Source organism: Oratosquilla oratoria, chromosome 13 (assembly GCF_046742065.1).
Source record: "Oratosquilla oratoria isolate Oo_2021 chromosome 13, ASM4674206v1, whole genome shotgun sequence".
Lineage (NCBI taxonomy): Eukaryota > Metazoa > Arthropoda > Malacostraca > Stomatopoda > Squillidae > Oratosquilla > Oratosquilla oratoria.
The window spans coordinates 54,603,367-54,624,593 of NC_134789.1; the positions used below are offsets into that span (position 1 = coordinate 54,603,367).

At 40.9% G+C, this 21,227-nt stretch overlaps 2 protein-coding genes across 8 annotated transcripts in view; both read left to right on the forward strand.

Moving 5' to 3' along the window:
- The first annotated feature begins 12,956 nt into the window (after positions 1 to 12,956).
- On the forward strand, positions 12,957 to 16,717 carry LOC143032429 (zinc finger MYM-type protein 1-like). Of its 3 annotated transcripts, none has more exons than XM_076197200.1 (3): positions 12,957 to 13,096; positions 13,895 to 14,034; positions 14,163 to 16,717. In XM_076197200.1, exon 3 carries the CDS (start codon positions 14,526 to 14,528, stop codon positions 15,468 to 15,470), a length of 945 nt encoding a protein of 314 aa, XP_076053315.1. In that variant the 5' UTR covers positions 12,957 to 13,096; positions 13,895 to 14,034; positions 14,163 to 14,525; the 3' UTR covers positions 15,471 to 16,717. The 3 variants fall into 3 exon arrangements, with proteins under 3 accessions (XP_076053315.1, XP_076053316.1, XP_076053313.1); XM_076197201.1 differs by lacking the exon at positions 12,957 to 13,096 and adding an exon at positions 13,106 to 13,737; XM_076197198.1 differs by lacking the exon at positions 12,957 to 13,096 and having other exon boundaries at positions 13,106 to 14,034.
- Positions 16,718 to 17,851: 1,134 nt separating this feature from the next.
- LOC143032430 (3'-5' RNA helicase YTHDC2-like) overlaps positions 17,852 to 21,227 on the forward strand; it is a 135,332-nt gene continuing 131,956 nt past the window's right edge. For 2 of the 5 annotated variants that reach the window (XM_076197202.1, XM_076197203.1), the window contains exon 1: positions 17,854 to 18,113. The gene's annotated coding sequence lies outside the window, so the exon portion shown is untranslated. Of the gene's footprint in view, positions 18,114 to 21,227 lie in introns of all 5 variants that reach the window. The other 3 variants (XM_076197204.1, XM_076197205.1, XM_076197206.1) reach the window with 3 other exon arrangements.

Below are 21,227 nucleotides of genomic sequence, written 5' to 3' on the forward strand. Positions count from 1 at the left end.
TTAACTTAATGTGTGTCTTGCGTGTGGAGACGTCTTCAATTGGCGCGGTCTCCTGCTGAGTTCCGACTGGCGCGGCTCCGCTTCTGGTGGGGGCGGGGGGCGACGGTTTTTTGTGGATCGGAGCGGGAAACTGACCGACCTAGCAGCTTGATGGTTAAGGACGGGCGCTGAGATGGGCTTTGTAAGCAACACACTTCACCGACGTATTCTTGGTCAATCGTACACTGCACTTTGTGGAGTTCCGGCGGGAGGGGTCTGTACCTAAATCACTTGTTTGATGTCCCTTGATACACAATCGTCACTTAAGGATGAAAATCCTTAATAGCCACATGAGGGAGGAAAGGACACGATTGGACTTCCGAGAATGAGCGGCCCGACCTCCCTTGTTGAACCCGATGTGAAGACGGACCTGTGTCCCGCGGCATGTGAGGTCAAAAATGCCCGCCAGCTAGCATCCAACGTTGCCAATACTTCTACGTTCCCGCCACTAGTGTTGAAGGGTACTACGAATAATGTTCATGTGGAAGATGACACAGTTCCAATTGTTCCTTGAGTTAGACACTATTCACGAGCGTGTTAGATACGATCCTAATTATTCTAATTGCCTAGCTTAAACAAATATGTGGCAGAGCGCAGGGGGGGGGGGGTTCGCACGAAGCTGGAACAAGGTCGCTTTGTGCTTGGGCGCGGAAACCGTTGGGCTAGGCTATGGGAACACGAATCTAAAGGGAGGGGGGGTTTCTCTAGATAATTAGAAGTCTCTCACTTCGTTAAGGCACTGTAATTGGTTGTCAAAATGTCACAACAGTTGATGAGGATAAGGTGAAGGAGAAAGGACAGGAAGTAGCTACTAGAAGTCTTAAGGACTCTGGTAATTCCCCAGAGTATAGGGAATGAAGGGCCGAAACGGGGAGAAATCGGACGAAAGAAAATGGGAAGGGGAGACTGCGAGCCGGGTGTCACAATAATATTCAAAAATTGTGACAATACTATCAGGTGACCATTGCCCTTTTGATGTGTTGAAATTTGGCAAATGTTTGATGAGAAAGATTCGACTATCTTTCTCCTAAAGCTACAATTGGATTTATAAATTATTTCTGGTTTGTTCCAATCTATGCGGTGATCCTTAGTTGATGTATGGAGGAAGACCGCGGAGTTGTTTTGTGCATACCTAACAGAGTTTTTGTGCTCTTTTACTATGGTATTGAGGTCCCTACCAGTTTGACCCCAGTAAACCTCATTACAATCTTTACAAGGTAGTTTATATACCCCAGGGTTGTTATCTGATTTGGGTCTATGATGTATGTTTACTACTTTATGAAAATTTTTATTAGGATAGTTGAAGACCAATTTAATTTTATCTTGTGGTAACATTTGAGAAGCTTCATCCAATAAATGGTTGTATGGGATCTTTATACATTTATTATCCCAGTTGTGCTGGTTCTTTGTTTGGGAAGAGTTCTTATAATGGCTGATTGTAGCGTTCAATTTTAGATAAAGAATTAGAAACAATAAACTTACAACTAAGCAAATTAGGTTATCCAAATTGGTTGTTGACAAAAGCTCTTAGCAAGGCACCTCCCCTTGTTCCCACTTTGTACCTCTCTCACTGTATATATTCTTGTACATCTTGCCTTGTACCTATCAACACAGCGCTCGCAGAAGTCGGACGTCTCCGCTCCAGCTCACCGCCAATTGCCCCTAGCATCGCCCTTTGTATCATAACACTCGTGCTCGCACTTAACTCAACCAACGAACTCAATAGCATCGCCTATTCTCCGTAAGTAAAGAAATCTCTCAGGGTAGACACAGACACAAAAGTGCTTAATATCCATTGATACTCATTGGTGTACTTTACTTACACAAACACTTCCGAAATCACGTAATCGCTCTCTGTTTTCAGAGTCGTGCTTTCGTAGAAAAGAGAAAGAACACAAGACATTTAGCTGTGTCTGCATCTAGGTCACAATTAACACAAAAGACACTAGCAACAAGCGTCTGACTTGATTAAGTCAATACATAACTACACTACCCGCCTTCTGTATCCTCTTCTCTTAGCGCCTAACGAAAATTCGTGACTAGACGTCTTCTCCGAAGGTGCTTCTGCTCTCTCTTTTTTTCCTTCTCTGGCGTGTCTGATTCTCGTATACGGGTTACCGTCAAGCGCCCTCATCATGAGAACTAATTTCCAAGTGGTTTTTGTGAGAGGCAACTCACGCCCGGATGGCATCTCACTCGTTGACGATGCCAACCGATTGAGCGGTGTGATAGGCAGTGCTCCTGTGCGCTTCGCCCAGACGGAAGGGGCAAATGTCCTCTTCCACTTGATGGATCAGGGAAGTCTCGACGCCTGCTTCGAGAAGAAGACTGTCATTAGGCTGAAGAAGCTGGGATTCTCTCCCCGTAGGGTCACACCCACTTATGCTCATGTTAGAGCGTCCATGTTTGTGGGTAGGATGGTCCTTGACTCGCTTGGAAATAAGGACGCCATTCTGCGTGATTTAAAGGAGAGGAACACGGATGTTGTCTTTGTCGACGTCTTCCGGCCTCCGGCCTCTGACATCGTCAGAATATCTATGAAATCTAGGTTCGACCTTGAGAAGATTCTTAAGGTAGGACTCATGATTAGTTTCATGTACCTGGCCCCTTCATCAATCAGAGAGGTAAAGAACCTCAAGGTAAGGCAATGCCTGATATGTTACTCCCTAAAACATGATTCCCGATCCTGCCCCCAACCCAAGCTGACTAGGTGCTTGAAGTGTGCTTCCGATGGACATCGGTATAGGGAATGCGAAGCTGCGAGACTCGTGTCTCCTATGTGGTGGAACCCACAGTGCCATCTCCAACTCCTGCCCGGAAAGGAGAAAGGCAGCTGACACAACGCAGCCCGCACAACCGGTGGCTAGGTCAGCTCCCAACACCCGCCCCCTGCCTGCGCAACCTTCTAATCCTCTGCCTCAAACCAAAACCAAGACCTCCTCCACCCCCTCCTCCTCCGCCCCTCCTCCTCCACCCCCTCCTCCCCATCCCAAGGCAAAATCCCTCAACCCCCCAACCCCAAACCCAGAACCCACCCAGGTGTAAAGAGGAGGGCTAGCTCCCCTGCTGCGGCCCCAGACCAGGAGCCTTCTTGCGCCCCCAAGGAGCAGCGGACACAGAGAACGAAGTCCAAGCGTTCTCGACAGGATGCGAGTAAGCCCTCTTCCTGTACCGGAATCCCAAATACGGTCGCATCAATTATCAGCAGCACCTTGGAAGGGGAAGCAGTTGGTAATCTCCAGTGCCCGTCTGGAGACGAAAGATACAACCAAGCGAGGGATGCTCACGTGCTTGCTCTGAGTATTGTCTATTCGGCAATGCTTATGTCCAACAGCAAGGAGCAGGTGCAGGAGATGCTGTCAACAGCACTCACTCACCTCGGCTTACCTGCCTTCCCCATTCCACCTCACGTCCTAGAGGCTATTCCCTTTGGTCCCAACAACCCATCCTATCCCCACCCAGCCCCTACCCTTCCCACCACCGCTCCCTCTGTTTTTCCTTCCGTTTCCACCCCCTCTCCCTCCACACCTCCCTCCGATTCCTCCACCTCCTCCTCCTCCACCTGCCCCAAGAAGGCTGCGCAAGAACCTAACCTAAGGCAATCACGCCCCAAGTCCAGGGCATCCAGACTTGAATCCTACCAACGTAGCAACCGCTCACGCTCCCCAATCCTAAGCCCTCGCTCCTCCTCGTCAGGGGCAAACAAATCCTCCTCCGGGCTCCCGCGCCGCGTGGCCATACCACGTGCCAGCTCGACTGGGAGGCCTAAGTTGAACCTGACTAAGCTCACAAAGGAGACGCTGCGGGACATAATCCCCTTCACCAGCACTACTCCAGACACTGTCCAGTCTAACGATAGTGCATCCTCCTCCTCCGACAGCGAAGTGCTAACCCTCCAAGCCCCTAAGGCTAACTAAGCTTCCTCTCAAAACTCCTTCCAGTTGGTGGGACTCACTGAAGCCAACTATTCCTATGGATATATTGGATTTACGTGTGTTCTACCAGAACGTCCGTCACTGGACCCCACAAAGGACCAGCACCTTGTTAGAGATTGCCAGACACGGTCCTGATGTCATTTGTTTGACTTCGATGGGTGATCCAGCCCCCGACTCTCTTCCCAAGATTCAAGGCTTCAACACTTGGAGTCGGGGTCTTGCTTTGCACTCGGGCGTCTGTATTTTAGCCAGGAAGTCCCTTCAGGCAACTATACTTGATCAATTTCACTATGAGCAGATGCTCGCGATCAAGTTGAGCACCATTCGCGGTCCCATCCTCCTCTGTACCCTCTACCGCCCTCCCCGTATCCCCTTCCTCCCCTTTGTTGACATTGCCAAGGTGATGTCATACAAAGTCCCAACCTTCTTCATTGGCGACTTCAACAGCAGGCATGCTGCTTGGAACCCTGGAACGCACAACAGCAGCTCAGTGAGTCGGCAACTGCACTCTCTTACTATACTTCACCGGCTGAAGTTCCTAGGTCCGGACTTTCCCACATTCATGGGTCATGGATCGCAGGGTAAGCCCGACCTGGTGTTCCCCAACAGCGAGCTTTCTTCCTCAACTCTACTATCTCACCCGGTGCCCCCACCCTCTCAGACCACATACCCTTAATCCTTCGCATCTCCACCTCACCCATCCTTATCCCCAGTGAGCCTCGGTTACGTTACAGTTAGGCCGACTGGGAAGGCTTCAAAAACACTCTCACGACAAACACCAACACAAACATGAACAACGCTCCACATACGGCGATAGAGCAGGAATGGCGCTCACTTACAAAGTTTGTCAAAAACGCTGTAAAAAAGCACATTCCTAGTACAAAGCACCGAAAGGTTGCCAAGTTCACCGTTGCGCACTAACAGACTACGTATTGCACTACAGAACAGATTTACAGATCTATTACAAGCACCCCTAGAGGCCCGTGTCGCCATCCTATGAGACATGCACTGGCTACAGAGTAGCCTGAGGAAGTCCCTCTACATCGATTCACATCGTGAGGAGGAGCAACTGATGGCCTCGCTCTCCGGCGCCTGTGAGACGGACCCTTCCAAGTTCTGGAGGACCCTCAAACGTTAGCTGGAGGAGTGCTCTGTGCCTCCACCCAAGGTCATCAACCATCTTAACCACTCTGCACACTCCCCCCAACACCAAGCTGACCTTCTGGCGTCAGCATGGAGTGAGGTCTTTAAACCCCATCCTGTGCAAGGACCACATTGCTTTAGCACCTTGCACAGTGTTAACTCCTTCATGAGCAGATGTAGTGACCTCATTCCCGACGAGACTGTTGATCTCTCTCAGTTAGATGAAGATGATCCCCTTATCTGCCCCATCGTTATGGAGGAGGTAAAGGGGGTTATCTCGGCTTTAAAACTAAAATCCCCTGGCCCCTCAGGCATCGATGCACACATACTCAAACGAATGCCAGACAACATAATCTCACCCATGACGACACTATACAATAGCTCACTAGCCTCTGGGCACTTCCCACAACTATTCAAGGCCTCCCACACCATCCTCATTCCTAAACCCCAGAAACCCGCCTCCGCCCCCCTTTCATACCGGCCGATCTCCCTTCTGGAGTACTTTGGTAAGGTGTTTGAGCACGTCCTATGCCGCCGCCTGACCGTGTACCTAGAGACGGAGAATGTGCTGAGGGATTGCCTATTTGGTTTTCGGGTGGGGCGCGGTGCAGACGACGTAATATCCATGATCACTCAATGTGTTCAAAGACCGCCAGACGGTCGCCCTGGTAAGGCCATTTTGGTTTGTAATGATGTGGAGAAGGCATTCGATACTGTCTGGCATGAAGGCCTTAAGTACAAATTGTACCACAATTTCGACTTTGCCCTGCCGTTCACAAGGTTGCTCTGCAACTACCTGGACGACAGGACAATAAGAATAAAGTGGCGGGGCTGTCTGTCCAAACCTTTTGTGCCGAAGGCTGGAGTATCGCAAGGGTCAGTCCTTGCCCCCACTCTGTACAATCTATATACGAATGACCTGCCAGAGCCAGCTTATCCACGCAACCAGGCTCTAACTCTTTCGTATGCGGACGACACTAACCACATCAGCAGACACAAAACGCTGCAGGGAGCGTTACACGTAATGCAAAACATCCTTGACGGGGCACACGCGTGGGAGCAACAGTGGCGCATTAAGACCAACGCGTCGAAATGCAATGCTGTATACTTCTGCTGCAAGCGAACCAACAGAACAATCACACACACTCCTCTTAAAATAAACAACACAAACATCCCAGTGAAGGACCATACCTGTGTGCTGGGTAGCACGCTTGATAGTGGCCTTACCTGGACCCCACACTTCCGCAAGCAGGGAGCGAAGGCGAGGGCTGTGCTGGGAAAGCTAAGACGCTTCAAAACTGCAACAGTGACCACCAAACGTCGATTGTACCTAGCCCTCGTCAGACCGATTCTGTGCCAGTCCCCGGGACTAAGCCAGCTGACATGTCCCACTAATAACTACGAGCATCAGAAGGTTCAGAATGCCGCTGTCATCTTCATCACGGGTTCGCGATGGAGTGACTTCAGAACCACTGAGTCTCTACACCGAATTTCCAACATCCGTCCACTCAACCAACACAAACACAAACTTCACTCAAGACACCTAGAAAAACTGCACGGCAGACACAAACACCTGATACAACACATTACACCTAGACCACACCGTACAGACTATCTGTCAGCTGCGCCCGTCCCACGTGCGGTGTACACGATAAGACGTGTATAACCGTACCTACTAATAATACACCCCTTCACCAGCTTTGACTGGTGATAGCAATAATGATGAAATAATAATAGTAATAATAATATTGCATGTAGCCCAATAATTGACAGGCTGCAAGCACATACAACTCAAACCCAACCTGGGGAAAAGCAGGCTACTCAGGCCCCACCTGTGGCTTAACAGGAACGCGCTCTACACACGGAAAGTGAACTCTACTCACTTCCTGTAAGATACACACACACACACCTCTCACGAACATAGCCACGCCACTCCCACAGACATTTACACTTACTTTTTCTTCGACTAAAATTCGCTTCCTTTCTAACTTTCTCTTATACTACATCTGTATCCTCAACTGGTGCTGAAAGCATACATTTTACACAAGTCGGGATGGTTAATCCAAACTCCTAGAAAGTTCCTTTCCTTTATTCAAAAGGGTTCACTTGTTTCACAATACACTGGTATTAACTACATGTCTTTTCTATTTTATACAGTTAATTGTCTCTATCACTAGCCTTTTTGCACAATACCTGTCGTCGCACCAACTCCTGGTCCTGCCCGGTGCGTCTCAGTTTGGTTCGGCGGAAACGCTAGATATGCAAAATTTCCAGGTGCTAGCAATTGTACTTACACTGTTTTCAATGGGAGTATTCGGCCTCCCACAACCAATATTCTCATACTTAATTATTAATTACATCCCATTTATTTGTTATATAATATTTCCAAGGGGGAAAAGCTCGTTGTTATTGGGTTGTTCTGTAATGTTATGAGTTGGTGGTCGACTGCACTTATAAGTGTGCGTTCGTGTGTGTGTGTGTGTGTTGCCTGGTGGTCGCGATGCTAGAGATTGCTTGGGTCAGCGAGATGTGTGTTGCATTGGACCTCGTGATGCTCAGCTCAGCAATCTCGAGACAGGAAACAGTGTGAGGTTGGGGTAAGGATGTAAGTGGGTCATATGACTGGGTGTATGCTCACGTATATATGGTACGTATACACATCTTCTCATTTCAGTTTACCTCCCACTAAAGATTTTTCCGTTTTTCCACCTTTCTCTACTGCTACGCCTCCTACCATTTTCAAACTTTTGTTGGTGACCCTAAGCCTACTCCCGGCGTCGGCGCCGCCGTCCAAGCTCCCAGTCCATTTCTCCCGAGCCACTACCACCAACTGCCCCAAATCGCTCGCTAATTCGCCCGGTGGCAATAGCCCTCTTTTATACGCTACTATATTTTCATTTTCTTACAGACATTCTTCCCCTCCCACAGAAACCGATCCCGCGCAAGCGGGTGGTCTTTCCTAGGAATTCAGAATTCAGAATCTGCTGAAGAGGACCACAGTAGTGGTCGAAATATACAGTCCGTCTGTTTCTTTTGCTTTGTTTCTCCGACAGTGGGTTATCTAAAACATTTGACTAAATGTGCTACTACATTTTCGTCTTGTGACATATATATATATATATATATGTGTGTGTGTGTGTGTGTGTGTGTGTGTGTGTGTGTGTGTGTGTGTGTGTGTGTATTTACCTAGTTGTATTTACCTAGTTGTATTTTACGGGAAGGGGAGCTATGCTCGTGAGGTCCCGTCTTCATATCTCATTTTATCTAAACTATTTTTAAATTCATGTATTGTTTTTGCACACACCACTTTCTCATCTAACTTGTTCCAACTGTCTATTGCTCTGTGAGGAAAGCTGTTCTTTTTCAAATCTCTTCTATAGTTGTCTTTTTTTATTTTCTTTCCGTGTCCTCTTGTATTTCTGTCATCCCATTTTATCAGATTCTCTCTATCAGTAATTTCTATGCCTTTCATGATTCTGTAAATAGCTATCAAATCTCCTCTCTCTCTTCTTTTCTCTAGTGTCTGTAGTTTAAGTTTTTGTAGTCTCTCTTCATATGATAGTTTTGAGAGTGTTGGTGCCAGTTTAGTAATTGCTCTTTGTATTCTTTCAAGTTTTTTTATACATTTTTTTGTACTTGGTGACCATATCGTTGCTGCATATTCCAATCTTGGTCTTATCAGGGTGACTAGGATTTTCCTCACCATTTCTTCATCCAGGTATGTAAATGCCACTTTGATTGTTCTTATTAAATTATAAGTTTCTCCAAAAATCTTATTTATATGTTTCTCAGGTGACATATTATTCATAACAATGACTCCCAGGTCCCTCTCATTTTCTACTCTTTTTATTCCTTCTTCTCCCAAATTATATGATCCTGTTATTCTGTTTTTGCTTTTTCCAAATTCCATTATACTACACTTTTTTGTATTGAACTCCATCTCCCACTTCCTACTCCATTCTTGTACTTTATTTAGATCTCTCTGTAGTGATTCACAATCTTCTTCAGTTTTCACTCTTTTCAGTAATTTTGCATCATCTGCAAAGAAGCTCATATAGCTTTCAATTCCTTCATCCATATCATTAATATATATAGCAAACATTATTGGGGCCAGAACTGTTCCCTGCGGGACACCGCTTATTACTTCATTCCATTTTGAGTGCTGATCTCTTATCACTACTCGCATTTTTCTTTCTTGCAAAAAGTCTTCCATCCAATTTAGCAATTTACCTTGTATTCCTCCTTCATATTCTAATTTCTTAAGCAACTTCTTATGTGGTACTTTGTCAAAAGCTTTTTTTAGGTCTAGAAATGCACAATCAGCCCATCCATCTCTTTCTTGTATTATATCTATTAGCCTTGAATAGAAACATATTAAATTGGTGACGCATGATCGTCCTTGTCTGAATCCAAATTGCCTTGGATTTAGTACGTTGTTTTTTTCCAAGTATTTTACCCATCTACTTTTGATAATTCTTTCACATATTTTTGCTATTGTACTTGTTAGAGAGACTGGTCTATAGTTGGTAGGTTCTTCTTTATTTCCTCCTTTATATATAGGTACTATATTTGCTTTTTTCCAATCTTCTGGAACTTTTCCTTCTTTTAAGGAACTGCTTATTATGCTATGTATTTTGTCTGCCAGTTCATTCCTACATTCTTTCAGAATCCAGTTTGCTATTTCATCTGGCCCATGCGATTTTCTGACATCAAAATTACCCAAGTGTGTCAATATTTCATTCTTCGTTACTTCTATTTCTTCCATAGGGGGGACTTTTTCCTTCCACTCAATCTCTTCAGGTTGTATATTTTCCCTTGTAAACACTGATTTAAAATGTTTGTTCATAATTTCTGCCATTTCCATTTCCTCAGTGTATTCAACTCCCCCTTGTCTTAATTTCTCCAAGTCTTGTTTGTTTTTCAGTTTATTGTTTACAAATCTGTAGAATAGTTTTGGTTGATCTTTACACTTTTCTATAACATCTTTTTCATATTTTCTTTTTTCCTCTCTGCACTTTTGTACATATTCATTTCTATAACCAGTATATTTTCCATTTTTCAGGTCTTCTGTCTTTTTTCCATCCGGTCCAGGCTTTGTCTCTTTTGTCTTTTAACTCCCTACAACTTTTGTTGTACCAGCATTTTACATATTCTTTTTCTTGTTTTTGTCTTGGGACATACTTTTCCACTCCTTCTTTGTAAATTTTTGTCAAAATATTCCATTTCTCTTCCACTGATGTTTCTTCTTTGTATATTTCTTCCCAGTTTTCTTGTTGGAAGAATTCTCTTATTTTATCAAAGTTTGTTTTTTCATACATCATTCTTCCTTTTCTATATTGTTCATTTCTTTTCATATATTTTTCTTCATTAAGTTCCAGTTCAATCAATATGTGGTCACTTTTACCTATTGGTGTTTTATATTCAATCTTGTCCACTATTCTAGGTTCAGATGTAATTATTAAGTCTAGCCTCGATGGTTCTTCTTCATTTCTATACCTAGTGTTCTCTTGTATCCATTGTGTCATTGAATGGTCAGTAATCATCTCAAGTAGAGCATTTCCCCATGAGTCATCACCACTCTTTACTGTCAATTCTTCCCAGCAGATTTCTTTGCAATTAAAGTCGCCCATCATAACTATTCTTCCTCCGTCTTCCATTATTTTAGTTAATGCTATCTTTGTGTCCTCTAACATACTTTTATGTTCATTCTCCTCCCATGAGGCTGTTTTCGGAGGCACATAGTTGATCACAAATTTTCTGCTCTTCTTATCTCGGTCTTCCACTTCTATCATAATCATCTCTACTGTATTCTTTCCATATATGACACCTTTCACGTTTATATCCTTCTTTGTCAGGAACATAACTCCACCCCCTTGTTTTTTCTCTCTGTTTCTAATCCAATAATTGTATGTATCATGTCCTACACTGTTGGGTGGTAGTGGGCCTTTTAATTTTGTTTCTACAATTCCCATTATGTCTGGTTCTTTTTCTTTCAAATAATCATTCAGTTCATTCAATCCTGTTATCAATCCATCTATATTTGTGTAAGACACTCTTAGTTTTCTGCCACTTCCATTGTGTTCTCTGTTTCCCTTATGTTTTTCTTTAGTATGTCGAACTGCTTTATTTTCATGTTCACTACTCTCCAATAGAATCTCTCTTTCTCTGACTCCGTTCTTTCCTCGTTTTTTGCCTTAGCTTCAATTCTTTTCTGCTTTTCTGCCTCTCTTTCCTCCTTATTCATTTCTCTTTTTATCCATACCTTTTTATATTGATCATTTGTTGCTAGTTTCCCTGTCTTGGATAGAATTTTCTCTGCCGTTGTTTGTGACCTGAATTTAATCTTAATTGGTCTGGTCTTATCTGTACTATATTTTCCGAGTCTGAATTTTTCCTCATTTTCCTTTATAATTTCTGGTTCATCTTCCTGGACTAATTTTAATAAACTGCTTACCCTTTCATTTTCCTCCTTGATTCTTGCGGTTCTATCTGGGTTATGTTTCTCTTCCATTCCTAATATAATTATACATTTCTTTTTGTCAGCTAATTCTCTTACTATATTCTCCTTCTGTCTCATCACTTTAATAACTGAGTCTTCATTATGTTCTTTCAATTGCTGTTTGACTATGTCAGTGAATGAAACCTTATTCCCTTCTTGAGTTATTCTCCAATTTTTAGCTTCTGTAGCTATTTTCTCACTGTTTTCATTACTATTCTTCAATTTCTCATTCTCCTCCTTTACATTTCCTAACTGTCTTTTTAGGTCCTCTACTTCTTCAGTTAAGTTTCTGTTAGCCTTCTCTAGTTGTTCCAATCTTTCAATTCTTTGTAGAATGGAGCCTACATTACCTAACTTACGTTCCAAGTCCTCGATCACCTTATCAACTCTCTCCTCTAGTCTTATCAGTCTGGGGGGGGTTGTGTCCCCCCCACCCTCTTTAAATCCCTGGAACATATTCTCGTCACTTTCTACTGTATTTCTCCTCTCTATACTTCTAATCTTTACATTTTTATTTGCCATTACGTCATCCGGTGGTCGTTTCATGTTGATCTTCCGCCCGTCTGCCTGGGCCAAGTCCTCCACATCCTCATTATCTTCCATTTCCCCAGTAATCCCTCCCCCTCTCCTCTTTCCTTACTTTCCCACTACCTCACGAGCAATTCCCCCCCCCTGCAAATACAAAAAGGCACTTCTCTTTGCGTTGGTATCCTCAATCTGCACTTTTCTTCAGAGCGTTCGTCAAGCCGTCCGTTCGTTGAAAGTGTGTGTGTGTGTGTGTGTGTGTACTACACTGAATGGGTCCCAGTGATTAGAGATACATTTTAACAACCACAATGCACTTTAATTCTAAGCCATCAAAGGCCGACATGCAGAAATTGAAATGTGGTACTGCAAAATTCCAACAAGCATGGCTTGAATCCTGCACCCTATTACAATTAGGAGAGCAATAATATGTATAATCATCCTAAACGTATCAAAAACTAACTACCTGCTTTTCTACAAAAACAATGAAAGTACTAAGCCGATCAAAATAAACAACGAAATTATTGAAAAAGCGTCCGTTAGTAAATTCCTAGGCGTGTATTTAGACGATCAACTTAACTGGAAACATCATATAAATCACGTGATAAATAAGATATCCAAAACTTTAGGAATTATGTATAAAATGAGAAATATCCTCAATGAAAATACCCTACGTACCATTTATTGTAGTCTACTACCAGGGCCGTTTCTAGCTATAGGCGGTATAGGCGATTGCCTAGGGCCCCCAACCTACCAGGGGGCCCCCGGCCGGCCCAATGGCTAGGTAACGCTACCGAAGGTCAAATATGAGCCTGTGCCTCTCCCGCTCGCCGGCGCAAATAAACAACACGCCTCTTGCAGTGTTTGTTATTGTTTGAAATGTTTTGATCGTCTGCTAAAAATACTATCTTGTTAAAAATCACCTATATCTTATTTAATCTAAAGATATAATATGGTAAGCATTAATTGGCTTTATTTATTCATTTATGTGTTCACTAAGCTAGGGCTTATGGCTACAGATGTTACTAATTGTTAATTACAAACTCTTTTTGGCCATTAGCTTACTATTCTTTGTCCAATTGTTTGGCTTTATTTGTCACTGGAATTGGCATCACCAGCGTTCTTGTTTACTCTTTGGTCGCTTCATGCTTAGCTTCTGATAGTGTAAATTTGTAAGTTTGTGTGTTCTGTGACTGTAAGTTGGAATTCCTTTTATTATATTTGTATGCACAATAGGAAATGTTTGTATTCTATGGAATGTTTACCTTTTCCACCTTTTTCAATATTCAATGTTCATATATGTTCATATGTTCAATTTTGTTGATTTTGTATCGATATTTTATCCAATCCCTTATTCATTTATTCGCTTATTTCTTTATTATCAAAATTATGATTATTTATTTTCTCACTTCACCTACCTAATGAAAAAACACTAGATGGCAGGACCGAGGTTAGCTCAAAAGGAAGTGACAGAAATACATGAATTCTATTCCGTTTGTCGTGTGGTCCGTTTCTCTAGTTCGTATATAATATTAAGATAACCACAGGCTCAACAATCACCCATCTGTTCACCTTTCAGGTCTACCCGAATTTCGTGTATGTAGAATTATTTTTATTAAGGGGTATTTAAAAGGTTTACACTTTACAGATATCTGTGTTAGGCCTACACTGATAAAAATAATCATATTTATTCTACTCGAATATCGTGTATGTAAAATTGATTCCATGTATTTATAAGGTTTTCACTTAACAGATTTCTGTGCTAGGCCTACATTAGACTCTAAGACTCGCCAATCATCATTCCCGTAATGGCATCAAAACGAATTTATCTCAGCGGAGCAGAGAAACGAAAGAAAAAGAAATTTGACGAAGAAAAATGGTCAAAAGAAAAAGGTAATTCATTATCGTTTATTTAATAATTTAAAGAAACATATTAAAGTTTGGTTTTATTATGTTTTCTGAATGGTGAGTATTATTTTAGACTAACGCCTAATCATCTAAGGAAATTTGTAATTTTGCAGGATCAATTCTAAAATATATTGGAGCTCCAGACAGCAAGCCAGAGGAATATTCTGAACTTCCTGAACAGGATGCTCCAGTGCCATCACATTCATCAGGATCTGTCCAGGAAGCTGTACTGCCACCAAGACCACCACATTCCCCAGAACCACAGAAGGCATCATCTACTTCTGAGCAGCCTCCCATTTATTCTAAACCACTAGATCCTGCTAACTGGCCAACCATTCTGTCTGATGCATTTAGAACGGATGCAGTAGGTAGAGGGCCATTTCAGATTAGTTCTGATTTCACATTTCCCAAAAAAAGAAGACGGAAGAAGTTTCCATTATCATTATTTTTGTAGAACATTGGTTAATGGAGAAAAGATGAAGCGGACTTGGCTTATCTACTCAAAAACAAAAAATGCTCTCTATTGCTTTTGTTGTAAATTATTTTCAACCAAAGAACAAAAGTTAGTGACAGAAGGACTGACAGACTGGAAAAACATAGGCACACTTTTGAAAAGTCATGAAAGCAGTCCAGCACACATAGCGCACATGGCAACCTGGAAAGATTTACAACTCCGTTTGCAAACTGGAAAGACAATAGACCAAGCTGAAAGAACACTATTGGAGGCTGAAAAGAGGCGCTGGAGAAATGTCCTGACTCGCTTAATCGCCATTATCCAATCCTTAGCCGAGAGAAATCTTGCATTTAGAGGTTCATCAAACACGTTACACCAGCAGAATAATGGGAATTTTCTAAAAGAGGTGGAGCTGCTTGCTAAATTTGATCCTGTCATGAAGCAGCACATTGAGCGTGTTGAGAGTGGCCAGTTCAGTCATTCCAGCTACCTTGGAAATATCATCCAAAATGAACTTATTGCTTCAATCAGTACTAAAATAATGGACACAATGGTGACTGAAGTTAAACAGTCCAAATATTATTCAATTATTTTGGACTGTACTCCCGATGTAAACCATCAAGAACAGATGTCAGTCGTCATAAGGACTGTCAAAATGGACAAGAAACCAGAAATTAAGGAACATTTTATGGGGTTCCTTGTAGCTTCTGAAACAACAGGTCTTGGTTTGTCATCTCTAATTATAAAGAAACTGACGGAACTGAATATTCTCCTTGAAGATTGCAGAGGACAATCATATGATAATGGTGCCAACATGAAAGGGAGAAACAAAGGAGTTCAAGCCAGACTTCTTGAGAAGAACCCTCGTGCACTCTATGTTCCATGTGGAGCACATTCCCTAAACTTGATGATATCTGATGCAGCAACAGCTTCAATAGATGCCACTAGCTATTTCGGCACTGTTTAGAAACTGTACAACCTATTTTCAGCCTCACCACAAAGATGGGCAATCCTAAAAGATTATGTCACTGTTGCACTCAAGACCTGGAGTGACACAAGATGGGAGAGCCGTATTAATAGCATAGAAGCTGTGCGGTATCAGGCCTCTAATATAAGGGAAGCTTTGTTGAAGGTCAGGGAAGTGTCTGATCCTCTGACCAAGGTTGAAGCCCAAAGTCTGGCAGAAGAGGTGGGGTCATACCGATTTATCATTTGCACAGTCATATGGTATGACATTCTACACATTGTGAACCATGTCAGTAAGCTCCTGCAGTCTCCTAAAATGCAGCTTGATGTGGCAGTTGACCTCCTTACTAAAGCGAAAACATCTCTGACTAACTACAGAAGAATTGGATTCACTTCAGCTCAAGTCTCTGCTAAAAATATGTGTGAGGAAATGAATGTAGAGGCTGTACTCAAAGAAAAGAGATTAAGAAGTACAAAAAGACACTTTGCTTATGAGGCCGCAGATGAGATCTGCAATGAAGAGGCTAGAAATAACATTCTTTAATGTTGTTGTTGACACTACCATTCAATCCTTAACTGATAGATTTAAAACTCTGAGTGAAGTAAGAGACCAATTTGGAGTGCTGCTCAATTTCCAGAAACTGGATGATCAGTCATTGAACAACCAGTGTGACAAACTATGCAAGACATTAACCTCTGGAAATGAAAGTGACATTGATGGAAAGGAACTGGCTATGGAAGTTAAACACTTACCAAGTTTGCCCTCAGACGAAATGACTGCTCTTGAGCTCCTCACCTTTATCCACAAAAAACATTTTGAGGAATTGTATCCCAATCTGTGGGTTGCACTGAGAATTGCCTGTACTCTGCCTGTGACTGTGGCCTCAGCAGAGAGGAGCTTTTCGAAGCTGAAACTCATCAAGACCTATTTAAGATCATCTATGGGGCAGGAGCGACTCAGTGGTCTTGCAATAATCAGCATCAACCATGAAGTGGGGAAAGACGTGTTGTATGAAGATATCATTGATGATTTTGCTAGTAAAAAAAAAAGCCAGAAAGCAGAGATTTTGAGCCCAATACAATGCAGTTGGTGGTGGTTTGTATTCAGAGACTGTGATGTTAAGTTACTACTATTTTGGAGTGTGGTTTGTATTCAGAGACTGTGATGTTAAGTTACCAATATTTTGAAGTGTGGTTTGTATTCAGAGACTGTGATGTTAAGTTAAAATAAATGTTTAAATAAATAAATATGGTGTAATAGTTACTTGCATCCTTTAACACCATCAAAAGATATAGAAATCGTTTAATTACTGTTTGGCAAACTTCACAGGTATAAATGAAATACCAATCTGTCTAGCTCTCTAACTTTTGAGGGCCCCTAACTGCCTCTTGCCTAGGGCCCCCACAAAGCTAGAAACGGCACTGTCTACTACTACCATACTTAAACTATTGTTCAGAAATTTGGGGTAATACTTATCAAACTAATCTTCAACGCATAATTACCTCTCAAAAAAGGACACTGCGTATAATCTGCAATGTAGGTCGTTTGGAACATACAAATAATTTATTTAAAAAACTAAATCTACTCAAATTCAATGACTTAATAAAGTACAAAACTGCCATTGTTATGCACCAAATCTACAATAAACACATGAATCAAAACATATTGAAATTTTACTCAACTTACGAAACCCGCTATCCGACTAGGCAAACAAACGACTTCTTTAAAACTCAATACAGAACAACCAAAAAAAGCCAATGCTTATCTATTATAGGTGTTAACACATGGAATAAACTGGAAAAGGATTTACCTAAGACAAAATGTTTATCATCATTCAAACGATACTTAAAAAAGTCTTTAATCTATTTCAGCAGGTCACGGTGACCCAGATCTGCGCATTAAGCAATTATCGTCCCGTCAACAATCGACCTGACCTCTCACCTCTCACCTGACCCCCACAAGTTGCGATGCTCGCTCGTGCCCCCGATTTCTACGTGAGGTCGGAGTTAGCAACTCCCCATAAGCTTTGCTTCTCGCTCTCCCTTTTCAACTACCAATTTTGTAAAAAAAAAAAAAAAATGTATATATGTATGTCTAATTGTATTTAATATTGTTGAATAAACCTATAATAATAATAATAATAATAATAATAATAATAATAATAATAATAATAATAATAATAATAATAATAATAATAATAATAATAATAATAATGATAATGCGAGATAGTTCGGCAGGAGGAAGAAATCCTTACCTCATTAATTCCCAATTCACTTATCCTTCCAATACCTTCCATGAAAAAAACTCCACAAAATTTCTTCCTACTTAGTACTGTCAAATTTATACTTGGTGCATCACAGCTTATGGTGATTAGTGAAAACCATAATCAGGGTACGACCTACGATCCTGGAACTTCATGTATACGACAGTGTGTTTTGTTTCTGAACGTTCTGAACGCCAGACGCAGTAACGATGGTTGAGGAGTGGGTTACAGATGGTGATCGTAACAGTTGCTGGAATTAAATAACATTCATTATTGTGACAGTTTAATTGCTCTTCCAAATAGATAATCGCATTGACAAGTGCAACGAGAAAGGAATGTTGACTGTCTTCAGGTAGAACAGATGAAATAATCTGTAAAAGGTATTTGTAACCAATATTTGGAATCAATTTGGGTAAATTTGATGTGTTAACGAGTACTGATAATTTAGGCAACATGACAGTAATGTTATAGATATAAGGAATACCAGTTTTAAGTTTACCTAAGTTTCTATGGTAGGGGGAATACCAGTGATAGCAGCAAATTAATTTTTCCCTCCACTTGTGAAGGTAATAAACTAATGTAGGTAATATAAAATATTTGTTACCATAACAAAAGAAATAGTATTTGTCATATACCAATATCAAATATGGATAAATGCAAGTATATTATTGTTGTTGGTATTACCTAAATGGTTTATAATATTTTTTAGTCTGGTAACTATAGGTTTCCCTATAGTTACGATGGGTTAATCTCGGCATGTAAACAAAACTGATTTGTCCATCCTTAACTATGATGATATGTATAGGTTTTACCTTGCTTCTGTGAATTCCTTTTCAAGTTCTTGTCCCCCTTCATCATATAACCTATACAAGAAGAGGGAGACAAAAACTTGAAACCTAATTCAGAAGCAGATTGAAGAAAGACCAACTGCCAACTCACCACCAAGTGATACCCTTGGGTACTACTGAGAATGACCGTTTATTCACTGCTACATCTATGCACCTCCTGACATATGCTCCTCTCCTTCATTTCTCCCACAAATTAACAATAACCTCATTCTTCAACAAACTACTACAAGTTTTCTGACAAAGGTGTATGATGGTGGGGGCAGTCTCTGGAAGCCTTTGGTTAGTCACAACCCACATTATAGTCTGTTTAGGGCCATTGGATGCCCTGTCATAGAATATGAAGTAACATGGCTTAGCAGCAGCCTACACCAATGAGCAGCCCTTTTCAGGCTCTGCAGTGTTCACCCACATGAAACAGGGGTTAAGAAAAGTACCATGAATATGGCCTCCCAAAACTTTACCTGTCTGTGGAGCTACCCTCCAGCGGACTAACAAAACAACAACAATCATAATAATGGGTGAGGGAGCAACAACACTCCAAAAACTAAAGCCCCTTATTTGCATTCCCACCCTGCCTCACAACAATTCTCTTTTAATTGAAGTGAAGAACCCACCTACAAATAAGATAACACTCATTAATGGTACTGGAGTAACTTTCTATTCTCAGAAAAGAGGGTAGTAGTTGCAGTACTCAGAATGACACTACAGTTTTGATGCTTGTATTTACCTAGTTGTATTTTACTGGAAGGGGAGCTATGCTCGTGGTGTCCCGTCTTCATATCTCATTTTATCTAAACTATTTTTAAATTCATGTATTGTTTTTGCACACACCACTTTCTCATCTAACTTGTTCCAACTGTCTATTACTCTGTGAGGAAAGCTGTTCTTTTTCAGATCTCTTCTATAGCTGTCTTTTTTTATTTTCTTTCTGTGTCCTCTTGTATTTCTATCATCCCATTTTATCAGATTCTCTCTATCAGTAATTTCTATGCCTTTCATGATTCTGTAAATAGCTATCAAATCTCCTCTCTCTCTTCTTTGCTCTAGTGTCTGTAGTTCAAGTTTTGCCAGTCTCTCTTCATATGATAGTTTTGAGAGTGTTGGTGCCAATTTTGTAATTGCTCTTTGTATTCTTTCAAGTTTTCTTATACATTTTTTTGTACTTGGTGACCATATCGTTGCTGCATATTCCAATCTTGGTCTTATCAGGGTGATTAGATTTTTCTTCACCATTTCTTCATCCAGGTATGTAAATGCAACTTTGATTGTTCTTATCAAATTATAAGTTTCTCCAAAAATCTTATTTATATGTTTCTCAGGTGACATATTATTCATAACAATGACTCCCAGGTCCTTCTCATTTTTTACTTTTTTTTATTCCTTCTTCCAATTTATATGATCTTGTTATTCTGTTTTTGCTTTTTCCAAATTCCATTATACTACACTTTTTTGTATTGAACTCCATCTCCCACTTCCTACTCCATTCTTGTACTTTATTTAGATCTCTCTGTAGTGATTCACAATCTTTTTCCGTGTTCACTCTTTTAAGTAGTTTTGCATCATCTGCAAAGAAGCTCATATAGCTTTCAATTCCTTCATCCATATCTTTAATATATATAGCAAACATTATTGGGGCCAGAACTGTTCCTTGCGGAACACTGCTTATTACTTCATCCCATTTTGAGTCTTTGTCTCTTATCACTACTCTCATTTTCCTTTCTTGCAAAAAATCTTCCATCCAATTAAGCAGTTTGCCCTGTATTCCTCCTTCAGTTTCTAATTTCTTAAGCAACTTCTTATGTGGTACTTTGTCAAAAGCTTTTTTTTAGGTCTAGAAATGCACAATCAGCCCATCCATCTCTTTCTTGTATTATATCTATTAGCCTTGAATAGAAACATATGAAATTGGTGACGCATGATCGTCCTTGTCTGAATCCAAATTGCCTTGGATTTAACACGTTTTTTTTTTCTAAATATTTTACCCATCTACTTTTGATAATTCTCTCACAAATTTTTGCTATTGTACTTGTTAGAGAGACTGGTCTATAATTGCTAGGGTCTTCTTTATTTCCTCCTTTATATATGGGTACTATATTTGCTTTTTTCCAATCTTCTGGAACTTTTCCTTCTTTCAAGGAACTGTTTAATATGCTATGTATTTTGTCTGGCAGTTCATTCCTGCATTCTTTCAAAATCCAGTTTGCTATTTCATCTGGTCCATGCAATTTTCTGACATCAAGATTACTCAAGTGTTTCAATATTTCATTCTTTGTTACTTCTATTTCTTTCATGGGAGGGACTTTCTCTTTCCATTCTTTCTCTTCAGGTTGTATGTTCTCCCTTGTAAACACTGATTTAAAATGTTTGTTCATAATTTCCGCCATTTCAATTTCCTCTGTGTATTCAACTCCTCCTTGTCTTAATTTCTCCAAGTCTTGTTTGTTTTTCAATTTGTTGTTTACAAATCTGTAAAATAGTTTTGGTTGATCTTTACACTTTTCTATGACATCTTTTTCATATTTTCTCTTTTCCTCTCTGCATGCTTGTACATATTCATTTCTATAACAAGTATATATTTTCCATTTATCAAGCCTTCTGTCTTTTTTCCATCTGGTCCAAGTTTTGTTTCTTTTGTCTTTTAACTCC